The 13447-nt window shown below is 53.8% G+C and overlaps 1 protein-coding gene across 2 annotated transcripts; it reads right to left on the bottom strand.

The window, feature by feature from the left end:
- Positions 1-3514: 3514 nt before the first annotated feature.
- Positions 3515-13447, bottom strand: PTTG1IP (PTTG1 interacting protein). Of its 2 annotated transcripts, XM_069100295.1 has the most exons (8): positions 13204-13447; positions 12928-12980; positions 12687-12795; positions 8429-8549; positions 7768-7902; positions 7591-7656; positions 6950-6996; positions 3515-5088 (listed from the first exon to the last, which is right to left on the bottom strand). In XM_069100295.1, exons 1-8 carry the CDS (start codon positions 13310-13312, stop codon positions 5045-5047), a joined length of 684 nt encoding a protein of 227 aa, XP_068956396.1. In that variant the 5' UTR covers positions 13313-13447; the 3' UTR covers positions 3515-5044. The 2 variants fall into 2 exon arrangements, with proteins under 2 accessions (XP_068956396.1, XP_068956397.1); XM_069100296.1 differs by lacking the exon at positions 8429-8549 and having other exon boundaries at positions 7768-7873; positions 13204-13441.

The raw sequence follows: 13447 nt of genomic DNA on the forward strand, positions 1-13447 counted from the left end.
CTGTGAGTGGGGAGAGGAGGACCTTTGCCTGAGGTAGCCTGTTCTGTTTTAAAGGCTTGAAAATGTGGGTGCTTTCTACTTTATCTACCTGTGCCAATGTCATAAGTACTCTGATGGCTTTCACTTTCCGGTTTTGGGACTCAGTCTTTTGGTATCTTAATAAATTTTCTAGTTTATTTCCCCAAATGGCAAACCTGATGTATTTTGTGATGGATAATTATATCAGCATATTTGTAATCTCTATAGGCATTGTGAATATGGCATTGCTGATACAAGTACCAGCTCACACCTATCAATGAAAAATACTAGAGGAGATGAGGAAAAAAAGGTACACTAATGAACAGCTGGTGGAGTTGTGAACTGGTCCAGCCATTCTGGAGAGCCATTTGGAACCAGGTCCAAGGGCTATAAAACCAGGTATATCCCTTTGATCAAGCAGTGCCACTACTAGGTCTGTATCCCAAAGAGATCAAAAAAAAAGGAGAAGGACCTATAAGTACGAAAACATTTATAACAGTTCTTTCTGTGGCAGCAAAGAATTGGAAATTGAGGGTTTATCCATCAATTGGGGAATGGCTGAACAAGTTGTATATGAATGTGATGAAATACTATGATGCCACAAGAAATGATGAATAGTTTGGTTTCAGAAAAGCTTAGGAAGACTTATATGAACCGATGCAAATGATGTGAACAGAACCAGGAGATCACCTGCACAGTAACAGCAATATTGTAGTGAGGATCACCTGTGGAAGATTTGGTTCCTTTGATCAATACAATGGAGACAATCCCAAAGGACTCATGATGAAAAAATGCTCTCCACCTGTAGAGAGAGCTGATAAACTGAGTGCAAGTGGAAGTATAATTCTCTCTTTCTCTCTCAAATGGCTAATATGGAAATATTTTGCATGATTTCACATGAATAATTGACATCATGTTGCTTGCCTTCTCAGTGGAGGGGGATACATGGGAGGGAGAGAATTTGGAACTCAAATATTTTTTTTTTGGAGGGGGGAAGGCAAGGTAATTGGGGTTAAGTGACTTGCCCAAGGTCACACAGCTACTTAAGTGTCAAGTGCCTCCTGATTCCAGGGCAGGTACTGCCTGAGGGAACTCAAATCTTGTAAAGAAAGGGTTAACAATGATAACAAATGGAACTTTCCGGTTCTTACTGAGGGCATCGCCATGTTTACAGCCTTGGTGCTGCCCTCTGCTCTCCCCACATATCCAGCCAGCGTTCTCTTCACTCACATATCCACCACCCCGATGCAGGTTCTCATCAGCTTCTAGTATAGGGTCCTCTCCCTGAGGTACGCCTGACCATATGGCCCCTTCCTCCTCCTGTCTCCCCAGTGGCTCCATTCCCTTCAGAATCAATGTCTAGTCCTTTGTCAGGCATTGGTGATCTGTCAGTTTGGCCCTTGGTTCCTTTTTGTCTCCGACCCACACTCCCCAATCACACCCTGCACTCGTCTCCTGTCTAGGCACCTTGAATGCTTTCAATCCCAACTCTGACTCTCAGAACCCTTACTTCAAGCCCCTGTCCTCCAGGAGCTTTTTCCTGCTCCCCTGTTTCCCCACTCCCGGTTCCTAAAGCCTTTTCCCCTACTCAATGAAATGATTTTTACTGTTATTTCCCCAAGACAGCAGCACAAGTTTCTTGGGGGGAGGGGCAGTTTCACTTTCTTTGCCTCCCCAGTGCTCAGTATACAGTAGGTGCTTGACCGATGGTTAGCCATGGGCCTTGTTGACCAGGGAACTGCCCAGGCAAGGCCAGGCACCAAGACCGAGAGAAGGCGTGCTGCACATTATGAAGTAACAGCAAACAGGGCAGGTTGGCCTTGGCTGGACCAGTGTGTGTGAAGGGGAGTACCATCTAATAAGAACACTTATTAGATCTAATAAGACCAGCACCACCAGGGGTCCAGCCTCGGATGGAGCCCAGGGATGGCTTCTCTCCTCTTCCTGCTGGCCACTGGAGGGGGCCTGCACCAACAGACCTGGCAGGTCCAACACAACAGGTTGCATTTGATTTCGTGGCTGCCACGTCCATACCCTGTTGACCCATACTGACCATACTTGCCATCCGTACACAATTCCCAGGACTTTTCAGATAAATTGCTCCATTCTGGTACTTGCGAATTGCCTTTTGATCCCAGGGGCAAGTCTTCATTCATCCTTATGGAATTCCATCTCTTTGGCTTCTGCCTGTCAAGCAGTTAGCTTCCCTCTCAGCGTGGAGTGGCCATCTCCAGCCTAACGACTGATAAACACTTCTCATCCCACACAGGCCAAGCAGAGAGTGCCATGGCACTCCCACTCCCTTGCTTGGAGGCCAAGAGAAGCTGAGGCTATGAGGATTGGGCGGGGGGGGGCGCAAGGGATGTATGTACAGAAAGGAAAGGAAAAGATCTAATTACAATTGCATATACCATTTTTTCAGGGTGGTTACTAGAGAGGATGCTGGTTTCTTAGGGCTGGGGAAACCTGAGAAAGAACCAAAGGGTTGGGCGGCTAGGTTGGCACAGTGAGTAAAGCGCTGGCCCCAGAGTCAGGAGGTTCTGGCCTCAGACACTTAACACACACACACACAACTAGCCGTGTAACCTTGGGCAATGTGTAACCTTAACCCTAATTGCCTCCAAAAAGGCAAAAAAAAAAAAAAACAAAAAAGAAAACGGAGAGGGACCCAGAGAATCAAGGACCTGGAGACTCAGGGCACAGGTCGCCAAAGGGAGGAGTGGTGGGTAATGAGAGATGGCCTGTAGTTCAAGGACAGGAAGGTGCAGGGAGGGCCGAGTCTGCTGACAGAGGCAGACTCACTGAATGACCAGTACCACAGCACAGAGAAATGCAGGCCAGGAGCCAGGGAAAGCCTCCATCTACTGTCCTCCTCTGTAAGCTGGGGGTCATGGGAGAACCTAGCTGTCAAGGCCACTGCGAGGACCAGGTGTCCCCAGAGCCCATCACAAAACCTGGCACCCCCTGAGCTGGAAAATCCCCGTAAAAACTTCAGGCCTTCCCTTTATATCAGAGGGAAGTCTGAATTTTCTTTTCTGGGGTATTTGGGGGCAGTGGCTTCTTGTAAAATCTGGGTTAAGTATCTGGTCACAGGCCATGTCTGCTAACCTTCCCCTAGATTCCCACTTCATTGGGACCCTTGATATATTGAAACCTGGGATAAGTGTGCATGCTCATTCACCCTCCATGGCTCCCACTTTCCAGCCAGAGCTGCCCCTGGAAGGCTGGGCTGCTGTCCATGTGGTTCTCTCCTTCCCACCCAGCTGGGGTCATCTTCCCTGTTAGGCCAGGAGCCCCCTGAGAGCAGGGCACATTTAGCTGACCTTGCTTTTGTCCTCCCTGCTAGGTCAGGTGCTGCTGTCAGGCTGGATCCAAAGCCTGGCTGTCCTGGCTGGGGCCATGGAGGCTTCCTGGGGCCTCTGTGTGGGCTATGACCCCCCACTGCCCAAGAATCGGTTACAGGTACATGCATATGCAACATAGAACCCATCGCAAGTTAACCAATCACAATAAATCTTTTTATTTGAAATTCCCAAAATTTAAGGCACTCACCAGTGTGAGGATATTAGCCTGTGGCTATAGGCTGGTCTTGGTATAGAAATAGAATAGAAATATAGAAGACATACTTGAAAAATCTGGGCTGCTCTAGGTAAGAAAGGGTTAAATGCATGCCAGTAATCACAGTGATACTCATAGGCCTTGGAAGGTCGGTTCTTCTTGCCATGCCAGGCCTGGTGTCAGGCAGTCTGCTTCTCTGGACCCTCCCCCTCCTCCAACCCTACACTCCATGGATCCGTGGACAAGGACTCGCTGAGTTCCTTGCTCGGCGTGGAGCAGTTTAGGGAGGAAAGATGCAAGCCAGAGACAGTTTCTTGGCGGCCAAGATTTTCAGTGTAGAAAAAAAGGTTAATTCACAGTAAGGCCATTACATACATCATTTAAAGTGTTTTTAAAAAGAGTGCAAGAATAACTTTCAGCATTGCTGAAGACTAAGGAGCTTTGGGTTACACTGTATGCTAACTGGGGGAAGCCTCCCCTACCTTCTGAACCACAGGAGAATGGGAGCGCAACAACGAAGCCAGTCCGCCTCCACACTGACCACCTCATGCAGTCTGGCCTCCAGGGGCTGCCGGAATAGTCCCCATTTTCTCATGGTCGAGCATGGTCAGGGGCAGGGCTGGCACACTCCTCCTCAGACCACCTGCCACAGCCCCCTGAAATACTGGCTGACTCCCACCACACAGAGATGTGAGCTGCAGCCTTGGAAAGCCCTGTTCATCTGCCTGTCAAAGGTCTTTGTTCCCCTCCTAGAGACCCTGGTCAGCTGCGCTCCCCAGGCAGGAGCCGGTGGCCTGGAACCACACCCCCACAGCTGAGCTCACGCCTCTGGAGAGGGCACTGGGGCTGCAAGGGAGCAGATGCTGTTCTCAGAGTCAATTGCATTTGTTAAAAACAGGAGGATACTTTTGAAAAAACAAACAAGCCCCCCAAAGCCCGACATTCTGGTTGACTTTTCCGAAGCCATCTTTCCCCCATACTTCAGAAGAGCAAACAAACCCAAGCCGGCTGAGGGTGGCTTCTTTTGGAGATGAACAAAGACATAACTTCTTGGTGCACATTTCAATGGGTGTCTGGTCAGGAACTTCAACCAAAACCAAGGCCCGTGTTTGAAATAAAAACCAATATTCCTACCACGGAGCAGAGGATGACTTGGGAGGGAGGGTCAGGCTTGCTCCCCCCATCCCGACCCCCTGCAGCTGTGGCTGAGCCCAGAGGACAGAGGGGAAGGACGGCTTCCAGCCTCTGTCCTCAGGGGCCTCCATCGGGCCAAGGAGAAGGGCTTCTCTTGTCAGGATGTTTCACTGGGTAGAATAATTCATCAGGGATTAGGGAGGGTCTCATTTGAACATAAGGCTCTTTACTGAAAGCATCAGATTAATGGAAGATGTGGATGTGATTTCTGAGCAGCCACGGCCCCTTGGAGGAGGCTGGGCCGCCAGCGGCCAGCAGGGAGCTCCACGGAGGGCTAGTTCTCAAATCTGGCATAAGGGTTCTGCTCTTTAAACAGCCCTGAAAAGAAGAGATTAAAATGACAACCCAGTCACCGAATGGGAAAAATGAACTCACTTCTACAGGATTCAGGACTGAGGATTCCCTCTGGCCACAAGCAAATGGAACAGGAAGGAGTGAAGGCAAGGGCCACCAACTCTCATTTCCCAGAAAGCTTACCCCCACAAATGTACACAAGCCTGAGGAAAGTGAGAGTCAATGAATAAAGGAGACCAGAGTCTCAAACAGTTTAGTCACTAATCATTAGTGATCAGAGAAATGCAAATTAAAACAAGTCTGAGGCACCACCTCACACCTACCAGACTGGCTAACAGGACAAAACAAGAAAATGATCAATGCTGCAGAAGATGTGGGAAAATTGGAACACTAACGCATTGTTGGTGGAGCTGTGAGCTGATCCAACCATTCTGGAACTATGCCCAAAGGGCTACAAAAATATGCCTACCCCTTGACCCAGCAACACTGCTTCTGGATCTGTAACCCAAAGAGATTTTAAGAATAATCTGGAAAAGGATCCACAGGTAGAAAAATGTTCACAGCAGCTCTTTTGGTGGTGGCCAAGAACTGGAAAATGAGGGGATGCCCATCCTTTGGCGGAACAGCTTAACAAGTTGTATATGAACGTGATGGAATACTATTGTGCTACAAGGAAGGAGGAGCAGACAGACTTCAGAAAAACCTGGAAAGACTGGTATGAACTGATGCAGTGAGGGGAGCAGAACCAAGAGCCAGATTTTGCGATGACTTTGACAGACTTAACTCTTCTCAGTAATGCAAGGACCATGGTGGACAATGCTGACCACATCCAAAGAAAGCACCATGGAGTCTAAATGCGGATGGAAGCAGACTATGTGCTCTCATTTTAGGCTGTGGTTTCTTTCTTCTCGTGGCTCCTCCCATGGATTTTAACTCTTCTTCAGAACATGACTAAGGTGGAAATTAAAAAACCTTCTAGCTCACATCCCAAAGAGAGAACCCAAGTCAGTCTTGGGGTTCTCAGGTACAGCAGTCCCTTCGGCAGAGCCGCTTTGTTCCCAAGCAGCCTCTGATGATCTCCTGTAACTTGTCCACTTGTTTGTTCCACAGGTACGTGGCAACGTGCCGGAGCAGGCACCCTGACCTCTTAAACTGAACCTTGTCTGAAACCATCTTGGATGTGGAGGGGGGGTTTTCCCTTCTAATTTCTCTTCATAAAATCCTTGAGTTAAGGGAAGTGTAGGGAGGAAGAGAGGAGGTGCAGGGCTGGGGAAACCATGGGGAAGAGAGACAAGAACCTGGCGCTGTGCCGTCACACAGTCAGAAGCTGAAGGGGCACATCTGAGAGATAGATGCCTGAGGATGGATGGACCAGGGACTGGGAACCAGGGTCTCAAACCACTTGATTCAGAACTAGAGCTGCCTAGATGGGAAGACCTTTCTGAATCCACACGGGGCCCATATAGGTGACATTCCCCAGGTCCCACGCGGCCCAGGCAAGGAGATGGAGAAATTTCTGAGCCCAGACAGGGCCAGCAGGGAGATAGATGTTCCAGAACCCAGATGGGGCCAATGGGAAGACCTTCCTGAGCCCAGATGGGGCCAATGGGAAGACCTTCCTGAGCCCAGATGGGGCCAGTGGGGAGATGTTCCCAAGCCCAGATGACAGGCAGCTGGTGACACTGCCCAGCCGCGGGGACAGAGACGTTTAGGAGCCCCGGTGGGGCCAGTGAGGAGACATTCCCGATCCCAGACAGGGCCACTGGAGTGACATTCCCCAGCCTGGATGGGGCATTCCACAGAGGGCTCACCATAGTCACAGGGAATCTATTCCAAGACACATGTGCAACAGTGGACAACAGATAAAACTTAAAGTGGGTCTCACCGTATTTTTTTCTGATTTCTTCATGTCTGGACTTCATCTCTGCTCTCCTGCAAAAGGAAGGAAAGCCAGGAATGCACAAACCTGCCCAAACTAGGGAGTGGACCCCTCCCCCATGGCCCAAACAGGCCGGCTGGTAGCAGACACCTGCCCAGGCTCGCCACCCAGCACCCCTTCAAGAGGAGCCTTCATTTCATCAAGAGGCCCGAGACTTCAGTTTCTGAATGTTCGGTGAACGGGGAAGAAGCAGAGCAATCAGGGGCATGAGTGGGCATGCACCACCAGAACAGTCAGGCCATAAGGACAGCTGGGGACCCACAGAGCTTTCAGCCTTTCTCCTGTTCAGCTGTCCAGTCTAGCGGATGCTAGGTCAGGCGTTCATTAGCTCTGTCTGGCTCAGGATCCCCCCGCGGCTGCCCAAAGCCTGCCAACACCTCCCTTTCTGCGCCTCTGGGTCCTCCCGGGCTGGATACTGGCTCCATGCCCCCCACCCCCGGGGCCTCCTCTCAGGCTGGGCCTTGGCTGCAGAGCGAGGGACAGGCCCTCACAAATGATGGAGGCTAAAGAGAAGTGAATCGTCTGGATCCAGCACAAATCTTGGCGTCGGTGGCGCTGTGCAGAGGCCCAGGCCTGGGGGACCTCACCTCTCCTCCTGCCGCACTTTCCTCTCTTCTCTCTCTCTAGCAGCACGCTCCTCTTCCTCGTCGGACCTGAGGACACCAAGACAGGGAAGCAGTCACTGGCTGGCAGCTGCGGCCTGGCCCAGTCCCAGGGGGTCTAGCCAAGAGGCCCCTTGCCCCGGGTGTCCCTCCAACACTTGCCTACGATCCTTCCTTTTCCTACAGCAGCAGCAGCAGCAGATGGTGATGCCCAGCAGGAGGGAGCCTCCCACCACTGACATGGCGATGATCAAGGCTTCAAAGTTCACTGTGGACACAAGGATAGGAAAAGTGAAACTGGCCCCAGGGCAGTGTGCCTGTGACCAACCTGGGAGACACCGGACCCCCTTGCCACCCAGGGCCTATCCTTGGGTCTCCCCAACACACCATGGCTACTGCTTGTTTTCCTCCCCCTTCTCCTTCAGGAGCCCACCATCATCCCTTGAACACAGATCCGTGCAGCAGCCCCCTGCAAGTGGGCATCTGGCCTCAGCGCTTGACCAAAGCAGCTCTCCCCAAAGGTACTACCCAATCTAACGACCTTTTCCTAGTCTCTATTGTCAGACTTCCCTCTTGGTCCTTCTCAGTCTCTGGGATGTCACAACCCTGCCCTGTGGGTGTGCCCAAGGGTGCTGGCCTGGGTCCTGGGCTTTCTACACTGTCACCTGGTGACCTGGCAAGCTTCCATGGGCTTATGCATCCTCCCCACACAGAGGCCTCCAGCCCTCCTCTTTGCTGGGATATTTCTAGCTAGATGCCATGTGGATAACCCAAAGGCAACATGCCAGAAATTAAACTCAACTCTCTTTCCCCCGAAACCTACCTTTCTTCTGGACGTCCCTTTTGGTTTAAGGTCACAGCCTTTATTCCCCAGACCAGCCAGGTGCCAAGCACTGTCTGGAAAATCTCCACAAGGTTCTCTCTTCTCCTCACTTGGCCCCCTGCTATTAAAAGTCCCCTATCCAAGTGCCTGCCAAGCACAGGGGCTGCCCCGGCCACGCCCCTGCTATTCGGAATAGAGTACCTCCATCTTGTCTCTAAGATAAGACAAAGCTCTGTGGCATTTAAAGCCCTCGTGGATGATTTCAGAGCAGGCACCTGGGTGTTCAGGTGCAAGGCTATCAGGCCAGAAGGAGAGAAGAGATTCTAGGGAGGGGCACGAGGGACACAGAATCTCTGCTGCTAGGGATCTAGCAGTTGGAGGGGGAAGATTCACTGGCTGCCTCCCTCAGGCCACCCCCATTTCTGGCAACTCTGTAAACTACAGAAAGACACTCATCCTTGGAGACCCCAAAAAGGAAACATGATTTTCTTTTAAATGAATTTGGTAAAACCCCTTTCTGAGTCTACCCACCAGGATTAATCCACCAGGTATGGGGAGCGTCTACAGGAGGCAGAATAGCATGTTTGCCCATTTACCCACAAGGAAGGCCAGCCCATGCAAATTAGTCTGACCAAACTTAGGCCCTCACTGGTGTCTCCAAACTACACTAATTTTATGAGGCAGTGGGGCACAGAGGAAAGAATGCTGAATTTGGAGTCAAATGTGGGGTCTGCTGCATGACCAACTCCCCTGACACTTGGTTTTCTCTCTGCAAAATGTCACAGTGTTTACAGAACCAGAGACTGAGGGGGTGAAGGGGCTCAGCTAAGGTTAGGGCATGCAAAGCACTCAATTGCTCTGCCACTGCTACTCCACGTGTGGGGCAGAGGAAAGGACAGTCAGCTACCACTTCCATACCACCGTATGCCTGGCTCTAGACTAAGGGCCTCACCAAGATTATCTCATCTGATTCTCACAACAGCCTCACTTTACAACAGACAGAAGGCACCTGCCCAGTGTCACACAGCTAGGAAGATCTGAGGCTGGATTTGAATTCAGGTCTTCCTGTCTCCAGGTTGGGGCTCTGTGCATGGTGGTGCCTTCTCTAAAAGTATGGAGTTTATTGTTCTATGATTTTTATTTATTTATTTTTGCTAGTGGCTACTAATCTTACAATAGCATTCTTTTAAAATTTCATTTAAATCACTGGAGCCTGCCTGGCCCTGCCAATCTGGGCTCCTGGACTTACTCCTTTACGGACGCCTTTTAATTGTTAAGAAGCATTACTGAAAAATGAAGATTTTTTTGGCAAATGGAAGTAAATCATTTAAAAAATGTCCAGTTTCTAATTGATATATTTTACAAATCTAGACCTTCTCTGAATCTGTCTAAAATCATGGTGGATCCCTTCTGGATTACAGACCATTCACTCTTTCAATGTTAACTGACAACATAACAGCTTCTGATGAGGCCCAGAGCTGGAAGGCAGGGAGAGGAAGGAAAGGTCTGGGGCCTTGAGGCAAGACCAGAACAGGGTATTTCCACAGCGCCTGCACAGCTGTCCTAATGCTGCCTGCTCTCCGGCACCATAGGCAGCAGCAGCTTAGGACCATGGACAGCAGTCAAGTGCCAACAGTTGCCTTTTCTTTAAAAAAGGCCAGAGCAGAAATCTAGGCCCCAAGGTTTACATGTCCTACAGCTTAGCCCTGGGACTCACTCATTCCTCCAGGGCCTGAAGCCACAGGGCCTAGGTTACTGCCTTCACTGCCTCGGGCCCATATCCTCTCTGGCCTCAGTTTCCTTCTCTGTAAAAATGAAAGGGCTGGACCAAACAGCAAGAGCTCAGGATCCAAGCCCCCACCAGGACAGACTGTGGCAGTCAGCTTCTTCTTTCCCTATGTCCTCATCTCCTGGCCAACCCCTCAGGAGGTAGGTGTTTGGCCGGGGACTCCAAATCCAGGGCTTTCCTTGGCCTCTCCAACCACCTCTGGGAGCCCCTCCTGGTGAGCTCACCTCTCCAGTCATGGCAGTCACAGAAGAAGGGGAGCCTGGAGCTAGGCAGGCTGCTTAAAGTGGGTGGTCAGGGTATCTCTGTGGAGGACTGCCTGACACCCAGGAGCAGGCAGAGACGGGTGCTGGCTAGCTTGGTGACTGGTTAGCACAGGCTGTGGACTTCACTTCTTCACCACCCAAGGAGCTTGGGGTGCCTGTCTGGGGCCGTGGACCGTGACAGACACCAGAGACTTTGGGGCTTTCCTTAGCAGAACCTGCCCTGACACCCTCACCCCTCTCGTGCCCTTTCAGCTCATGTTAGATGGTCCATTCTCAGCGTCTCCCCAGGGACGAGCCTGAGCCCAGCCCAGCAGGCCTCCCAACTTAGTCCAATCTGAGGATGACTGCAATGACTCGTGTGGGCGCTGACAGAACGAAGTGGGTGAGTTGTGTGCAGTTAGGAAGAGTTGAAGGCAGGAAGCAGGGGCCTTTCCCCACAGAGGTCAGGGGAGGGAAGAAGCGTTCCTCCTGTGCTGGGGGGATGCCAGGCCTAGGACAGGGACCACACCTCCCTCCACTGGGGGCTGCTCAGGTCAGCTGTCAACCATTCGGTTCCATCTCCTCTGGGTGAAGGATTGCTCGAGAGAGAGAGAACAATGTAAAATCATCAGCCATCTCTTTGACCAGGGTGTCTCTGAATCTGTTCCTTCCCCAGGGAGACAGGGCATGGTGCCCAGGGTCCACCTCATTCTGGCCCTCTGTACTCAGCTCCTTTGGGCCTGGGTCTGCTTCTGTATTCCTTCTCCAGGACTGATCCTTCAATTCCTTCCTTCTCCCAACTTTTCACATCCCTGGCATCCCTGCAGGCAGCCTTGACACCGCCCAGGCCCTTGCCAGGTCTCTGAGTTGGAATGAATGTGGGTGTGGGCTCTGACCAGGGAACCTAGGAAGAAACTGCCCATGGTTCCAAGCCTAGGTGCATTCAGCCCAGCACCCCACACCGGGCAGCTGGGTGCAGTCTCTCTCCCTCCAAGCATCCTGGGCGTTTGTGCAGGGCTCTGTTCAGACAGCTCACCTCCAGGGGCACCCTTCTCCACCTTCACAGTGTTCTTCCTTGGCTGGGGATTTTCCATGCAGGTGACTATATCTTCCCTTGCCTTCCTCTGTCCAAACCTGACTCGGGTCAGATATACTGCGCAGCTCTTTTCTGTGGGCTAGAGGCAGCCCCTTCCCTCGTCTCCTCTTTCAGGAAAGGAAAATGAAGAGCCGCTACTTTGTGGCATGGGGAGCCTGTCAGTAAATCCCACAGGAGCGTTTGGAGGGCGCTGCAGCCAGCTGCCTCCCCTCTGCAGCTGTCTTCCTGTGGGGGATGGGGGGAGGGAGGAGACTTGCGTGAATGTGCCTTCCTTTCCACCTCCAGATATGCAGCATGTCTCTGAGGATGAAAGCTCCTGGGGGCACAGACTGTCTTGGCAAAGACCTTTCACTCTGGGCAGCTCCTAGCCTGGCATTGCTCTGGGCACCCAGATGACAGCCCTGGCCTCATCTTCCAAGCCAAGAGGAGACCTGAGGCATCCAGCCTTCTGAGAACCTCCAGTCCAAGAGCCCCAGGCACCCAGGCAGCTCCGACTCTGAGACAACGGCGGGGGACCCCCCCAAAGTGCCCCCGGCCCCTCTCGGGTGCCAATGTGACCATCCGCCTCCCCCACCTCTTCCTTCTGCCCACCCGGCGATGCCGTCCCATCATCCCCATCTGCAGGCTCTCCCTGTGCACCGGCTCCTTTCCTCCTGCCTCCAGAGGCCCGTGTGTCCCCAGAGGACAAAGCCTCACTCTGGCCCTACAGTCTCTTCTGCCTTTGTGGTCCACACCAGCTGCCTCCACTCTGCGCTCTCCTGACCGGGGATCTCAGTCCTCCTGCGCCCTCTGCAGCCCGGACGCGTGGGTCACTCCTCCTCCCTCTCTGACCACACGCTCTACCCACAGGCTCTGCCTGGGCCCTCTTCTCCTCTCCCTCCTGCGGGGGCAGGTAATGGGGCAAGGAGGCTTCCCACGCATTTCGTTCTGGGGGTCAGGACGTGCACACAGAGGCCCCCCCCCCCCCGGGCCCCTTCTCGCCCTCCCCGCTCCCGGGGGCAGTTATTTCGTTCTGGGAGGCAGGAGGTGCACACAGAGGCCCCCCGCCTCCCCCCGCCCTACAGCTCGGGCCGCCCTCCCCCCTCGGGACTCCCCCATCCCCCACCTCCCCAGGGCCCCCCCAGGACTCACCCCAGCACACGCCCCAGCGGGCCGAGCTCAGCGGGCACAGCGCGCGCGGCGGCAGGATCTTCCGCACGGGGTAGTCGAGGCACGCGTTGTTGGCTTTGCACCAGAAGCACTGGGCGGAGAGGGGGGGTCAGGCCGGCCGCAGCCCCCCCCCCCCCCCCGCCCCGGGGGGGGCCCCGGGGGGGGGGGGGGGGGGGGGGCCCCGCAGGGGGGGGGCTCTTCCCGCGGACTCCCCGGCACTCACCGAGACATTCCGCAGGCACTCGGCGCACGTCCGGTTGGAGCTCTGGGAGCAGGCTGCGGGGAGACGAGGGATGGGCCGTCAGCCCGGGGGGGGGGCAGCCCCCCCCCCCACACACACACCTAGTCAAAGAAGGGGGGCGCGGTGGGCCTGGCCGGGCCGCCCCACTTCGCGCAGGCGCAGTGCGCCCGGAAAAGAGCGGCTCCCCTCCCCTTCCTCCCCCGCGCAGGCGCCGTGGGCTCGCCCCGCCGCTCCTCCCTTCCCCGAGCGCCCCCTTACCAGAGGCCGCGCTCTGGGCCGACACGGCCGGCCCGGACTGAGGCAGGAGCAGCGGCAGCAGCAGCAGCGGCCCGAGCACCGCGGCCCGAGCCGGGCCCCGGGGCTCCATGAGCGGGCGCTCTACAGCCTCCGCGGCTCACGGACGGGGACAGAGACGCAACCACAGGCGGACGCTGCTGACCCTTCTCGCTGAGCCGCAGTCCCAGCTGCCCACTGGGCAGGCGCAGGGCGGGGCCGTGGGCGG

This window comes from Petaurus breviceps, unplaced genomic scaffold (genome assembly GCF_028583685.1).
Source record: "Petaurus breviceps papuanus isolate PSGF00001 unplaced genomic scaffold, PetGlider_PUasm1.0 387, whole genome shotgun sequence".
NCBI classification, from domain to species: Eukaryota; Metazoa; Chordata; class Mammalia; order Diprotodontia; family Petauridae; genus Petaurus; species Petaurus breviceps.